Genomic DNA, 15,443 nt, shown 5'->3' on the forward strand with positions numbered 1-15,443 from the left:
CTGGGCCAATATGGATGTCGAATGTGCAGTTTTGGAGTCCATTGAAGATCGCTCGACTGGTGGTGACTCATCAGAATTTCAACTTTCTGACAATGAAGGCACTGCACCGACTCAGAAACTTACTTCTGACGCGAAGACTCGGAGTATCGCCTTGCTCATTAAAACAGAAAGCGGAAAGGTGAAATTACTTGATCAGAACTTAGAGACTCATAGAGTTCTTCAGTCCACAATTGTGGAAGTCAAGTGCCACCTTTATTTCGCCAACGGCTATCCTGAACTGGTCGACAAGAACCAAGTCGCACTGCAAGCATTGATAGTAGTCGCCAAAAAACGTGGTGCACATTCAATCAAAGAACATCTTCAATCAGACAAACGGTATGCGTCACAACTCAGTAGCTTGGTGAGTTCAACTCGCACCTTTTCATATCAGTCTCTAACCATATGCGAGGTGGATGCTCGTGTTCCAATATTGCGCCGTGAGCTGAAGGAAGATGCATGTGCACATGCCGATGGTTACTTTCGCCTTGGACACACTGATACTGGGAAAGCTGCAGTGAGAAGGCTATTGGATAAGTTTGCATATATATACACCTTGAAGTTTGATGTGAGATCTCTCCCCTTGCCTGTACTACTGACATTGTTGAAATTATACAGATCAATAATGAGGCTTCGCCCATTGGAAAGAAGCCCTACCACGGTGAACTCTTAATTTTCCTAATATATCGGCAGCTCTTTCATAGCTCGAAATCCATTGCCATCAAATTTGCGGAACACTTCGTCGAAATCACCAACAACAAAGGCCAGCACCCCAAAGTCCCTATCCCTTTGCTGGCATTGGTTGCAACTGCGGTAATGTGCTTGTCGTCATTGTACAGATGTGCTGTTTAACTCGTTGCAAAGGTGTATGCAGCCCTTCTGTGGAAGTTGCAAGGTTCATCATCGAAATTCAACTTTACAGGAAATTTATTCAGCGAGACATACAACTACCATGTCAGGTTCCTGGAAAACCTGAAGAAGGACGCACCTGCAAAATTCCACTGTATGATGGCCAACATCTATGAGGCTGCACAGTGAGTTCCACTTAGGTAGTATTGCCTCAATGCTCACTTTGCTTGCAGGAAGTTGCAATACAGCTGCGCCACTGCCGGTGGCCATGCTGCTGAGCTCGAAGCATTTGAGTTACTTGACCTCAACAATATGGAAGAAGACTGAATCATCCCCCGCTCGTTTTCATAGTGTACAATATGGAATTGTGAAGCTGATACATAGTCTCCCAGTTGGTCATAGCGCGCACTGTTATTTAAATTAACCTACTGCCCATATACCCATTTTTAATCAAATTTAATTTTGTTCTTGTATCTTATTCTGTCTGATTTGGTTGGAACCCTCGTCTAAGATCAAAAAATCAATTCTAAAAGTCATGCTAATGTGTTTGAATTAGTGAAAATAGTTGCTAATTCTTGTGTTCTTATTAGGGGGTAAAAAAACCGACCTAAGCTAGCTAAAACTTGAATTTGTAAAATTTAGATATAATAACGCAGGATTAGTTCTAATGTTACATCTTTAAGTAAATTTGTCTGGGGAGGGTTTTCCTGATGTATGAGTGATATGTGAGTAATCTAGGTACGGTGTGATGATAATGAGCGACTTACACTCAGTCTGATGTAATGGACTGAGGGAAGATGGGAATGATGGAAGGTAAGATATATATATGTTGTCCGTGGTTGGTATTCCAACCTCTAAACTCTGCAAACGATGTTTGTATCGCTCACATGCACATGACGTGTGCTAACACTCCTCCTCGATGCGAACATCATGTATAACTCCTCCTCAATTGCTTTACCGGAGTCCTAAACATGCCCGGAGACGTTTGAAGTCTTTGCGGGGGAGCACTTTTGTGAAAATATCCATGAGATTGTCCTTCGACCTCATGTAGTGTAGCTTCAAACGACCTTGCTCAACATGCTGCCGGATTGAATGATACTTAATGTTGATTTGCTTAACTTGTGCGTGGAACGAGGAGTCCTCGGACAAGATGATACTGCCATTGTTATCGCATAGTAGGGGAGTGGCGGCTAATTGTGTGAATTTGAGCTCACCGAGGAGTGTTCTAAGCCATTTGATCTCGCAGGCGGCCTCCGAAGCTGCCACATATTCCGCTTCACAAGTGGAGAGGGAGACCGTCTTTTGTTGACGTGCACTCCATGTGATGACGCCGGTGCCAAGGGTGCAACAATATCCGCTAACAGAGTGCCAAGTGTCCACGCAACTCACCAAGTCACTGTCCGTGTATCCGAGGAGCCATGCAGTGTGTTCACCTCCGTGTTACAAGAACATCTAGACGCTTGGGCCCCTACCATTTTTCTCCTCATTCTCCTCGTATCAGCCCTCACATCACACCCTTACCCCGACCTCGCCCTTGTTATCCTCATCATCCTCGCATTTCCTTTCACTCTCTACCTGTTGCTTCAACAAAGCCAGTACATCTGGCCAGACCCTTTTGATGACGAAGCATACCCATGCTCCATCCCACCACCTGACTGATCCTGTGGACAGTCCCATCGCCCTTACCGTCCAGATGGTAACCTATGATACGACGTATGCTGCGTCCCCTTCGCCCAGTTTCCTTTCTTGATCTATGACTCGGTGCGCAGTTGCGCATGTGTACTTATACTTAGTTCTGCAGTTGCACAATTGTGCCCCTGCGTGTTTCACTTCTTATTTCGATCTCTGACTCACTTTCTTATCAACACGTTCATGTTCACTTGTGTCCTACCTCGAACGTGCTCTCCTTTTATGGTCTTACCCTTGACCGCTTACCTCTCTTGGTAGTACAAGTTATCACTCACTAATACGCTTCCTCTCCTCTATATAAACTCACTACCATGTACTATATTCTCTAACTTGAATCTACTTGGTTCTTGACCTCCTACTCTCACCAGAGTGATTCCTTCTGCCTAGCCAGCAGTCTATATTCTATCTTCTTATCTGCTCTTCATGGATAAGTCCTTAGTCTCGATCTTTACTCATCGACTTCGTCGACGAGCAAAGCCCCTGTTAACTAGTCGGACTCCTGTCCTTCTAATTAACGACGATCTTACGATTAACCTTCGGGTGTCGTAAGCCTTGGCAGATACAGCTCATCATCTAGCACCCGCTTGACATAAGCTACCTGATTTGGACATAGGCGTCAAATCTTACTTGCCGAAGCCTCGCCAAGTAAGACCCCTAACCTTGGGCTAGCCCAAGGACGTCCTTGACCGTTGACGACACACGCTCTGTTTGAGCATCGCCAACAGATACCATCCAAGTTGTAACACTCCAAGGACAAGGCAAGTCTCATGCATCCTCTTAAGGAATGTACAACGTGCTTTGCAGCTTCCCAATGAGCACGACCATAACTGTCCAGGAACTTACAGAGCTGTTGTACTGCATAAGCGATATCAGGTCGTGTTCCGATCGCCAGGTACATGAGTGACCCTTCGAGCGAGCAATATGGCGTGTGGCTGATCAAGTCGCGCTCATCATCAGTGGTTGGTGCATGGTCCTTGCGGGAAAGGTGCAAGCCTGGTTCCATGGGGGTGGTGATGGGGATGGCATCGGTAAGTCCGAATTGCTTAACAATTTTATCAATGAGCGCGCTTTGGGAGAGTCTTATTGTGCGGGAGGGACAATCTCGGTTGAGCGCGATACCTAGGCAAAAACGCGCCTCACCAAGGTCCGACACTGTCCATTTCATACAAAGTTGAGACTTGAATTGTGAAATGATGTCCTTTGTACTTCCAATGGTAAAGAAATCGTCGACGTGAGTTGCCACGAGGAGAATACCAGCATCGTTTCACCGATAGTATATGCAGTGCTCACACTGAAGCTGTGTAAAACCCCAGGAAAGCATCACACTATTCATGGTACAATTCCAGATGAGGCCACCTTGTTTCATACCATAAGGACCTCTCTGTAGTTCCCATACATGATCTTCCATTCCAGCTTCATCAGTAAAAAACCCTAAATGCCATAGCCTGAGTGACAGCTATATAGCACTATGTAGTCACACCTTACACTACATTGTCCTATATAGTGTTATATAGTCTAAAGGCAAGCTATATGCGGCTATATAGTTACCACCCTAGCTACAGGTAGCTACAGGAGCTACACATTGTTGTATCTAATTACTTATAACACATGCGCAAAACATTTCGCCATCAATGAACTTGTTGAAATAAAAATCGTTCGCCACCTCATATGCATTTCCACTTCTCAACCTCAAATCTACTGTTGGTCCCATCTTTGGTATAAGGTGGCACGGCTGCACAATTTCATCAACGTGGATTACAGCGGCATTGCAGCAAAGTTGTCGTGTTGAGCGCGAGACCTGTCGCATTCGAGAAACAGGGTCTGGTGGTTTGAAAGGAGTGAACCACTCGACGTAGGCGAGGGCTCTGGAATATGCACCGAACTGGCGAGGTAGGGTGAAAATAGCGCAAACTTGGGCTACATGTACACCTGCAACAAGATGATTATCAAAATTGACCGCTGAGAAAGCATCAGCAAACTAGGGGGCACCTGTACAATACTGTACAAGATTGTACATTATTGTACAGACATTACAGTTACACAAGGAAGTCTCCCCTTTACAATGATGTCACATGCTCCTACAATCTGTACATCTCATTACAGGCTGTACAGACAACACACACTGTACAGACAATACAGACAATACAAAGTGTACAGACAATACAGAGTGCACCAAGGATACATTTAATCACAGGCTTCACACAGATAACATGACATAGCGCCTTGTAAGGCTCACATAACCTGTAATGATTGTCTAACAAAAACATGGTAATTAAAGTATGATGTTAATGTCCTCCGTGTCGCTGCCCGTTGCACTCCCAGCTGCATACTCATCAAAGTCGCCCATGCCAATCCTAGCCTATTGGTCCAACATGTCTTCAAGTTCATCGCAGTGCTCCGGAATGTCGAGCAGTTTGTCAACTGATTTCCATAGATTGAAAAAGTGGATCCTGCACTGCTCAGTGGTGAGATCAGGAACCTTGTCAGTGCCAGTCTCCCGAAAGCCAGAGATAATGCCCTTCAACTGTCGAATCATCAGTGACGAAAGGAAAAAAAACAAGCATACCACTGCTGCTACAAGAAGCATCACATTGATGGGGATTGTGCGGTGGAATTCATTTGTGTTCTTTAGTGCTTTCTTGCTGTTGCTGTAGTAGAATTCGAGACAAGCGTCCTTGAGAGCCTGCGATGTGAAATTCTTGAATTTTCTTTGCGAGAATTAAATGTAAATTGTGCTATTACTAGGAGTCACGACCTACATCAGATGAGTCAGGGAGCCGGAGGTAGTCACCGCTCTTGAGGAGCCTAGCAGCAGTTGCGGTGACATGCTTTTGAGCCTCCTCCTTTCGCATCGCGGAGCCCTGTGAGGAGATATCATATGCCCTTTTTGCAATAGGGATAATGACCTTTTTGAGCTCTGTGCGGAACGTGAAGAGGTCATCACACAGCTCATCAACTATCAGCGAGTGCATTCGCCATTAATAAAGTAAGAACATACCAGCCAGCACATCTCAATGTCGTACTCTGGAAAGTAACCTTGAAAAAAATACATGAGAATGGTAGACAGTGGTGTAAGGAGCATATACCTCTCTCGAGTTTATTCTTCTTCTCGTGGTATATCCATAGCACGGTGTCCAAGACTTCTCGAGCCAGGCTGAGGGTGTCCTGGGACTCTGGAATTGGGTGGGATAGAACGGCCTGCAACCGCATCTCTAACTTTGCCGCCTGCAGGAATACTTGCCAAGTGGGTGGATAGAATCCTAGCTTCAAAGGGTTCTCCTGGCTTGTCTTGACCTTCCACTTGCCATTGCCAGATCGACGAGCGTCTTTGGGTGTAGCACTGCAAGAGCGTTCACAGTTTTCAGCCAGAGTAGACTCAGATAGAGAGCGTGACGGAGAGCATCCATGAGAGGTGGGCTGCATGTGACTGCGACTTGACGAAGTAACTGGTCGAGATGGGCGCCAAAGAGGAGACTGTGTATGCAAGGATGAAGCACGTGCATATCTGACTTGCTGAGATGATTGTTGTGAACTGATCGAACAGCAGAAACTCCTCCAGATAAAGGGTATCGACGAGGGTACTTTGAGGGCCTGATGCGTTGAGGAGAGTGTGGGCGAGAAGATTTAGAACAACCATGTTGGGATGGGCGCTGAGGGGATTCTGAGTGATTGAAAGTACCTGCATATTCCCTTGCCTTCCCCTTAGATAAATAGTGTGGTGAAGGAGCTTTGCACTGCCCGTTCTTTGCATGATGACACTCGAGAATATCATAAACCTCGAGTACATATAATCAATGCAGGAATTGAGAGGGAAAATGCAAATACCTCATCCTGCTCTGTATCTGTGGCCTCGCCATCCGGATCTACTTGTTGAGAATCCCCCCGAGCTTCATTGTCAGGAAAAGATTGGTCCAGATTTTTGTCGAAATCCATTGTGTCGCCTGTGTCGTCCATTCAATGAAGCATGTCCTGGCCAACATCTCTATCACTGCAATGAGAACACAATATCAGGAAGCACATAAGCGACACAGAAGAACACTTACATCTGCGTATTGCTGTGAAAATCGCGGTCAGCATTGTCATCATCAGACTCATCACGTTCATGAGAGCAGGGCAGAAACTCCCTGTCATCATCCGTACTATCCTGCCTGTCCTTCTGGCGACCACTATCATGTTCCACGGACTCCCTCTCATGACTTGGCTCCCTCTCACAGCTTGTGTCTGGCTGACCCATGTGCCGCTCAACCATTTCGCAACCACTGGACTGTGTTTCCTTGAATCTGAACCTTTCGGAAGGGTGAGCCACATATGGATTCGGATGGGAAGTAGGGGCCTGAGGATGCTGACTGCTTCCTGTTATCCTGCATTTGTTCTGTTTCGTCTTGGGAATGCTGCAAGGTTTTGCAGAAGGCTGAAAAAATTAGCTTAAACATAGTCAAAATAAATTCATATTACATTTCTTTTCCCTTTCTGAAGCTGTGAAGGCGCCATAGGATTTTCTTCTGAGCTGCTGATTTGAAGATCGTCACCCTTCAGTCGTTTCCTTGTTGGGGCAGCAACCATTTCTCCAACTTTTTGCAGTTGTGCTGCATGGCTGCAAACACCACAATTAGGTCTTGAGCTTCACTGAGCAGTCGCCTCGAAATCTGGAGAAAAATGCCTGGGCTTCTTCCTTGGAGGCATGTATCAGAGCAGATGACTATATCATGTATGAACTTATCGGCCCATGAACATGACATAATCAATGTTACATAATCATGATGGTGTAGTGCAATAAGGGAGTACCATAGGGAAGGATAAATGTATAGCGAGGTATGTGGATATTCCAGTAACAGGAAATTGTGCCAGTCCCTGCCAGCATCATGAGGTCCGGCCTGCTAGTGTGCTGAGCCTTAATGAACGACAGAGCGAAGGCCCTGCTGTGGGGGGAGCACTGGTATGACTTGGGGCACCAGGGGGAGCACCAGGGGGAGCATTAGGGGGAGCACTGGGGGGAGCACTGGGGGGAGCACCAGGGGGATCTACTGGAGAGGGCAATGGAGTGGGTTTTTCATCGTCAAGTTTCATAATGAATTTGACGAGCATTTGGAAGATGTGATCGTGAACAATGGCCCCGTCGAGATTGGACTCCATATGATAAATTCTTGTGCGCCATTCGTCAATAATGGGCTTGAATTCTGAAAAGTAGTCTGATACCCTGTCTATCAGGATATCGCTCTCGGACATGGCACCCTTCTTTGCCAAAAAGGTGGCAAGCAAACCGCTTGTAGCACCCAAATTCCTGTAAGCTTCCGCCCATGGCATAGTTGCCTTATCCCAAGTCGGAGCAACTGCACCATGTGCACCTCCATACTTCAAGATGAATTCGAAGAAAATGTAGAACAGTGACTCAAGGTCATCGCTGGGGTTGTGCTCAACCAGTTTCAGCTGAGCAATGCTGCTGGTGTTGATGCTCGTCTTTGACTTCTTGAGGATGTCAGCATTCTTTGACATTTTTTTTCAAAATGCGCATAGAAATATATGGCACAGTTCCCTGCAATAGTGGGATCAACAATCAATAACGAGAACCGCGAACTCCACGTTCAAACTTATGGTACCAAACAAAATAGTAAATGTCTCACCCTCCTTCATGATTGACGCATGGTCAAAATTGATGAAGTACCCAACACCTTCATGGATGATAAGATTGTTTGGGCTAAGGTCTCCATGTAGAACTCGTTGTTGGATCATCATTTCATGAGCTATAGGTAAAATGTTAAATGATACAACAAATCAATGCATGAAACTGAACTCACTGACCACGAAATCGCGAAAGGCGCAAATCAGTTCCTTTCTGGAGCTGAAGTGCCATAACGGATCTCTGCAGGGGGTCAAGAGAAGGTGCCGGTGATACCTATTGATGAATCTCTTGTCTGGCCTGTCCTCAGGCAGGATACCATATCCATCCTAAATGCGGGCTGTGCAGTCAGGCTCTCCGTTGAATAGGACATCCCAATGGTCTACGAGTTGGACCACATTAGGGATGCCCTTGACCCTCTCAAGGACGTCTACTTCGTGGTATCTCTTTGCCTTGGCCACCCAACAATCTTTCAATGCATATTCTTCCCCATCTACAGGATCCCGAACGCGGTAACATACCGTTCCACGACAAAATAGACCCTGGCTCTTCCATAGAACAGCCATAATTGAGTATATTTTACCAGCATTGTTGGTAACCCAACCAATTGCCCCCACTGCTAGGTTGATGTGATTACCCTTGCAAGAAGGGATGCACATATGGACTGTGGGGTTGAGACCCAAGAGGCTCGGATCCGCTAATGAGAGAGTAGCGATTGCATCAGCGACATGGGCAGGTGACGATTGGATGGGAGTTGGAAGAGTTATAATGAGGCCTGAGCGGTCGCAAAAATGGGCGTAAAGTTGTTCGGCAGAGATAAAGAATGAGAGGATGAAGCGACACCACAGCTGTTCTCGCATGATGAGATATGCTTTGGTGGTGGACCCCCAGTACACTCCTAGGTCACGCCTCTCGCTAAAATCAGAGGATGTATGCTCAACAAAACTCAGGATGTCTGTCCATGTTTTCTCAAAAACTTTACTCTTGTAGTAAAACAGAGCAAGATCAGGCTTTTGGGTGTTGTAAGGGTCTGGTATTGGTGAGTTGGCAAACTCTGCAGACCAGTATCATTTGATGTTCGATATTTGGAAGGGAAGTTTGGCCCTCATATTCAATTTACGGTGCAGGGCGTACTGAACAGCATTGAAGAGGTACTGTAAGTCTTTCTCAGTCGATGAAGGCTTACGTGCCCTCTTTGATCCTGGCTCTGTGGTCCCATTGTATTCATCGCGGCTCCAGGTGCCATCCGTGTCTTGAGACATTAACACAGAACCCTGAGAATCAAAGGCCTCAGTATTGGTGTTAGTGACTTCTGTGCTAGTGCGAGATTGATCATCCAAGTTGTCTGACCCGGAGTCACTGTTATTTTTGTTCGCTTTGGGCTTTTTTGTTCGATTGAAGTTCCACGCACCCTGGAAATATACTGGTGGTCCGTTCTTTTTGCCATAGTATTTTATCTTTGCGATATGCTTAGTCTTCAACAAGGATTTGGGAATGAAGTGGTGGAAAAGGCTGGCACTGTGTTTGATGTTCAGGTCGCTTTCAAAGATGACATGGCCTTCCAGCTCTGATCTGAGGAGGTCTTTGATGAGATCATTCATGCGACCACCCTCAGGCGGGCAACCCATCGAACTGAGTGAAGGGCCACAGAGATAAAGGTCAAATGAAGTAGTCGCAAGTGAAGTTGGGGAAGTTTGGTGAGCGAGCAGGTCAGATGTCATGGCGTCTAATGGATTCAGAGTCAAGACCAGTCAGCACTATGGAGTATTGAATGAGTACTGCGGACCAATGTACCCTACAATGACAATTCGCCTGTCCATCTGAATGGTTGGCAAGTTTGTTGAGCAAGCGCTCCCTCAGGCTAGTGCACAGTTGCCACACAGTGGCATGGGCCTTGAGCCTGAGTTTGGTGCATCTTCGATCGAACTTCCCAGACCAGAGTTTCCACATGGAGTAGATGAAATAGCATGTCATAGTAGTGTACTAAGAAACAAAATGATCCAGCAGCTGGTATCTATCCTTGCAATGCAGAGTACAGGGTATCATACATTTGCTTATCAAAGTACTTATTCAAATAGAACGAGGAATGATAATGTGTGGAAGTAGACTTAGTCAATCAAGAGTCCACTACAGTACCCAGTCTTGGGATAATGTTGATGAATGCTCGAAGTTGCATCAGAGGAACTACATCTCCCACCAGAGTACCGTTGGCATGTTTTGCGCATGTCAATATGTGCATCTCGGTGACGGGATCAACCGCACCAATCTTCAATCTGCGCACATAGCAAAGGTATTGATCACGCCATGTGACACATGAGCCTCATCGAGATATTGGGCGCATGATAAGCTGCAATTCGCAGATGGCGTGACCTTCAAGAGAGGGGAAAGGTGTCAGGGTTAATCAAAATGTATACGAGTACTAAAGAGCTCACCCTTTAACCCAGACTTTGGCCAATCATATGTGCTATCGACATTGAGAATGGCAACATCCTTTTGGCCTTTTGACCACCCAATACGTGCAGGAGAGGCATGCATGGTTTGCGCAGGTAAAACAACACTGGGATCGTGGAGACAAACTTGCTGCAAGCAAACAGTGTGCCATATTTGAACATGCTCAAAAGGCATATTCAAGGGATGGTTGATCAGCGATCTTCTTGGGACCCCCACCCCAAAAACTCCATCTCCGTTCTTTGCATCGCGTTGAAGGAAGTCTGAGAGAGTGTACTGCAGATCAGGAATATTGAATTTTCATGCTCACGAAGTTCTTCGAGATCGGGATCAGCGGGAAGGCTCTTAAGAGTCGTAGCAATTGCAAAATGATGCAGCTTCTCTGCTCGATCTAAGTGACAACAAATTTGAGGATTGTAATTGTTGTTGTTCGTGCGCCGTGCTGGATCCTTGATTTCAGAGACATGTGCGTGTTCGGTCGCATCCGCAGACCACTGGATGAGGGCACCAACTTGGGACATGCTAGCGGTAATGCTCTGCATGAGCTCCAGCTTGGGTATGTGCCAATTTTTGATGACTCTCTTCATACCCATCTGAGCGCCTAGGGTCATAATGACATCCTTGTTATCATGAGATATTGCGAGCAATCTGTCGATAGATTCCAGTATGCTGTCATCAGGTGAGGGAGACTGCGCTAAGTACCGGACATCCATCAAAGCACGAATTACAACCACAAATCGATGAGGGGCTGCACCAACAATGAGTCCAACGATATAACACTGTATATCGCGGTGGACTCTGCCCGTGACCTGTTTCAGTTTGGAGATGTCATTGGAGAAATGGCGATAGCCTGTGACAGGTTGCAATATTGAGATCTGGAAATCGAATTCCACCGCTCCAAGAACTACAAGACACCACTGCACGTTGTGGTCATAGAATTGCTTGTGCCAGTGATGCAGAGCTTCCGGTGTAAGGAAGATTGCAGGATCACCGAACCGCCAGTTCTTCCAGAAAGGTGTGAAGACACTATTTAGCCAGAATTCTGCGCATGCAGCAAAAAAAGCTTTGAGATCGTTGGGATCAACATCGACACTGGCGAGCTGCTCGAGAGTGATGGCACGTGTACGTGCAGGGTGACGAAAGTTGTCCCCAAACTGCAGATACAATGCCAGTGTAAATGGAGAAGTTTTACCCCGCACACATGCGAGCATACATGCTTCAGGAGTATCAACAATGGATGCAGCAAGGGGAGTAAAACAGTGACAGATGTTTCCCACTGGGTCAGACATCATGATTCCAAGTTCGGCGGCTTTCATCAGGGGCTGCAAAACAATTGAAAGACATTTGTGGATGAGACAATCCTTGAGCATACCCTGCATGCGTTGATTGGGGTGTAAGTACTGCGGGATAGGGAGGAGAGCTGCGAGCATGAACACCTTGGACGAGAGCTTTGTACGAGTGCGCATGCAAATATTGGCAAGGCCTAGCAGAAGCGGGTGTGCAACCCTGGCACCTGTCATTGTTGTGACATTGGTCTTGTGAGACAAAAGCACGGTGCCAAGGATTGTTGCGCCTTGGGGCAGTTGATCCTACAGTCTTGTGAGATGGTGCGCATCGTCAGTTCATCAACAGCACGTACCTGGATGCTCCAAGCAGCGTCACCCATCAACCATTCCGAATACACACGCAGGAGCTGTGCTGCAGTCTTGTAAATATGATAAGGGATAAAGTCAAGTTGGTTGTGAAGAGGGGATTACTGAAGAGACTCTCTAAACACTCGACTGGGTCCCTCCAGAATAGTCGGATTGGGCTCTTTGTGCCATGAAGCGAGGGAATGAGTTGGCATTTCCAGCTCGGTCCCTTTGGCAGCATTTCAGCCCGACTTAGCAAATCTTTGGCATTATTGAACGACAGTTGTAATCATTTTATCTGCGAGGTAATGTCATGATCGAAGTGTGAAAGAAACAAGGAAGGTATGTACCATAGAGAGCTGCAAAATCTTATTGATTGCTGCCATGCTAAGGGCAGAACGCAGGAGGAAGTCGGCGATCTCCCACTCTTCCCTTGATGTGAATGGATAAAACAGGTTCTCCTTCCTGTAATCTGCATGCTCGTCGGCATCAAAAAGATCCAGAAATGTGACGCCATCCTGAGAATAGCACTTGGCTGCACCCTCATACCATTCCTCATTAGGTGGAGGTGAGTTTCCTGCAAGGTCTCCGTCTAAGTTGGTATCCATGGAATCCCCAGCTTGAGCATCGAATTGCGAGTCACCCCCAACACCAAATCCCTGACCCATACCAACACTAGCATCCAAATTCTGAGGTAGATTGCGGGATCGCTGCAGTGGAACTACATCCGTGAATTCCAAGATGTCCGAGGCTGACTTAGATGGTGAGTGACGCTGGAGTCCTTGGTGAAAACTTTCCCGCACTTTGGACAGGTAGGTGTTGGCATTGATGATGTGCGCATGAAGTTCCCACACTTCTTTCATTCAGTCTAGGCGTGTGTACATCCATATGTTCTCTCATTCTAAAGACTATTATCCTCCATCTTACCATTTCTACAATCCTTCTTTTGACTCTCGCGGCTCTGATGCTTCATCAACTCCTCAAGCCTCATCAACTCATCGAGCCCCATCAACTCATCGAGCCTCATCACCCCCTTCAAGTTGGCCTGATAAAGGACATCCATGCCCTACACATTATCCGCAATCGCATTCTGTCAAGGTGGAGGAAGATGATGACGATGAGAACTTACCTATATCAATGCATTTTGTGAGTTGCACCCGCTTATGTGTTGCTTTGTTACTCATATCCCACTACCTGCAGGAACGAGACTCAGCTGAGTCCAGCTTGTTTGATCAACCAGCAGAAGAAGAAGACTCTGACCTTGCGCTCGAGGCTGCCCAGGCCAAACGCAAAGTGTGTCGAGCTCAAAAATACTTGGCCGACTGCCTTTTGGAACAATATAAAATACTTATCCATATCTCCCACTGCCGGGCAGAAGCTCCAAACCAGCATCTATTATTGGCTGACCTCAACGTCGGACACATGCACTCAGAGCGCCGGAGGAAAAGTGGTATCACAATGTTTACTATTCGAGCGTGACACTGAGTAGTAAGTATGTTTTTATTTCATAGTACCGCTGTTATTAATAAAATAAAAATGTTATTATAGACCATGTAGCATAGTAAATAGGCAAAATTCTCGCTGCACATATGTATACAAACTCGCTAGTGTTAATTATGTTTTCTACAAGTGCCACAGTGTGTTACAGTTTGTGTCGCTTGTGCCGCTTGTACAGTGTGTGAGCTTGTGGGCTTGTACTTGCTTGTGCCGCTGTGAGCTTGTAAGCACATCAGGAAATTCTCACATTCCTTGATCTCCTTAATCAGCTTAACTGAGAATTTCCTGATGCAGACTTATGGTCATTTGTTTGTGATGTCTGTGGGACCTGTGATCCTTGTACGGAATTGTGCGGATTTGTCAAGCGTGTGGGAATTGTGACGAAATCAATAGTTTGCTGATGAGTCAGGTCATACAGGTATGTCGGTTAAATCAGGGAAAATTCAAGTTTCCTGATGCTGCGGCAAGTTGCGGCAGGGTGCGGCAAAATACCTGAGCCCTAGTTACTAACATATGTTGCCACGTAAATGAGTAATCGAAACACTTGCCAGTATGCACAACATACAGTTACACACTACCTGAGCAAACATTAATACTCGGGCTTGAATGGCGGTAGGGAAAGATATGCTTACTTTGTACACCTAGTGATCCCAGTCGTTTTGTTCTTTACACAGCAATCACTGCAACCACACGCGACGTATCCTTCAATTGTCCCACTGAATCCGCACCAACCCGCGTAAGGCCACCCGTTGTTAGATCCTGGGACATATCCACACATATATATACCTGTGGATAACCGTACTAAGTACGCAGCCTGCACGTAGTAAGCTGCAAAAGTGCCTACCCTTGGGCGAGCACCCGAAGCCCAAGGGTGGAGTTTTATCTGAATTAGACGCGATAGCTACGCCAGCCATCGCTGCGGCAGATATGACAATATTGGTGAGTGAAGTGAATTTCATAGTTCATAGTGTTTTCTGGGCTGCGTAGGTTGGCTTTTATACGCGATCAGGTAAATGCTTTCATGCGCTCGCATCGCCGGATATTCCAGCTCATGCCCTGTTGCATAGTTTTCTTCTACTTGTGAAATGCGCTTGATTCTTTACTCATTCTAAATCAGTTTATCCATCGTTGTTCAGGATGCGGCACCACGGCGGGCGTACAGACTATGTGCAAGGCTATTGCTAGGTATTTCTCAGAAGTGTCGTTGCTCATCAATTATTCGAATCTAATCATCCTAGTTCCTAGCAGGATTCTGTCGATCTAAGATTTTACTTTCTTTGTTTTTGGTCCCTCCTCCCTCAGAAACAAGTCAAAGGTGGTGAACTTTGCCTGGCCCTGCGTGACTTACTAGTATGGATAGCTTCTTGCCGTAGGCTAAACAATACAGATTGTCACACACCAAAGCACGAGAATAATTATGAAAATTATGAGGTATCAGGATATCCATATCTACAATATCTCCAACATTGTCCTAACATCCATCACGTCGTAAATGGAACCATGTTCTTCAGGGGGAAGTTCGTCATGTAAATCCTCAAGATATTCACCGGACGGCGAATACCGAACACTGCGGATTTCAGTCTCACAATTGATTGGATTTCCTTGAACCTGCCATGTTTTTGTGTTCCAGAGCTCCACGGTGGTATCCAATGAACCACTCGCCAGAAATGAGCTGT

At 46.2% G+C, this 15,443-nt stretch overlaps 6 protein-coding genes across 6 annotated transcripts; 2 read left to right on the forward strand and 4 right to left on the reverse strand.

Moving 5' to 3' along the window:
• Positions 1 to 10: 10 nt before the first annotated feature.
• Positions 11 to 1,212, forward strand: EDB93DRAFT_1248702 (uncharacterized protein; the record flags this gene model as incomplete). Its single annotated transcript, XM_041452750.1, has 5 exons — positions 11 to 400; positions 449 to 604; positions 655 to 849; positions 901 to 1,070; positions 1,119 to 1,212. 5 exons carry the CDS (start codon positions 11 to 13, stop codon positions 1,210 to 1,212), a joined length of 1,005 nt encoding a protein of 334 aa, XP_041309283.1.
• A 3,067-nt stretch (positions 1,213 to 4,279) lies between these two features.
• On the reverse strand, positions 4,280 to 4,435 carry EDB93DRAFT_1073036 (uncharacterized protein; the record flags this gene model as incomplete). The annotated part of the gene is made up of 1 exon (XM_041445000.1): positions 4,280 to 4,435. A coding segment is annotated over one exon (156 nt), but the record flags the coding sequence as incomplete, so codon positions are not given.
• A 498-nt stretch (positions 4,436 to 4,933) lies between these two features.
• EDB93DRAFT_1248703 (uncharacterized protein) lies at positions 4,934 to 6,507 on the reverse strand (the record flags this gene model as incomplete). The annotated part of the gene is made up of 6 exons (XM_041452751.1): positions 4,934 to 5,098; positions 5,141 to 5,272; positions 5,334 to 5,522; positions 5,573 to 5,610; positions 5,661 to 6,165; positions 6,400 to 6,507. The coding sequence occupies 6 exons, from the start codon at positions 6,505 to 6,507 to the stop codon at positions 4,934 to 4,936; spliced, it is 1,137 nt and encodes a 378-aa protein (XP_041309285.1).
• A 927-nt stretch (positions 6,508 to 7,434) lies between these two features.
• EDB93DRAFT_1248704 (uncharacterized protein) lies at positions 7,435 to 8,067 on the reverse strand (the record flags this gene model as incomplete). Its single annotated transcript, XM_041452752.1, has 1 exon — positions 7,435 to 8,067. The coding sequence occupies one exon, from the start codon at positions 8,065 to 8,067 to the stop codon at positions 7,435 to 7,437; it is 633 nt and encodes a 210-aa protein (XP_041309286.1).
• A 2,766-nt stretch (positions 8,068 to 10,833) lies between these two features.
• On the reverse strand, positions 10,834 to 11,850 carry EDB93DRAFT_1082497 (uncharacterized protein; the record flags this gene model as incomplete). Its single annotated transcript, XM_041445690.1, has 1 exon — positions 10,834 to 11,850. The coding sequence occupies one exon, from the start codon at positions 11,848 to 11,850 to the stop codon at positions 10,834 to 10,836; it is 1,017 nt and encodes a 338-aa protein (XP_041309287.1).
• Positions 11,851 to 13,158: 1,308 nt separating this feature from the next.
• On the forward strand, positions 13,159 to 13,749 carry EDB93DRAFT_1248706 (uncharacterized protein; the record flags this gene model as incomplete). Its single annotated transcript, XM_041452753.1, has 2 exons — positions 13,159 to 13,416; positions 13,471 to 13,749. 2 exons carry the CDS (start codon positions 13,159 to 13,161, stop codon positions 13,747 to 13,749), a joined length of 537 nt encoding a protein of 178 aa, XP_041309288.1.
• Positions 13,750 to 15,443: the final 1,694 nt, after the last annotated feature.

Source organism: Suillus bovinus, assembly GCF_016758785.1.
Source record: "Suillus bovinus strain UH-Sbo-P2 chromosome Unknown EDB93scaffold_16, whole genome shotgun sequence".
Lineage (NCBI taxonomy): Eukaryota > Fungi > Basidiomycota > Agaricomycetes > Boletales > Suillaceae > Suillus > Suillus bovinus.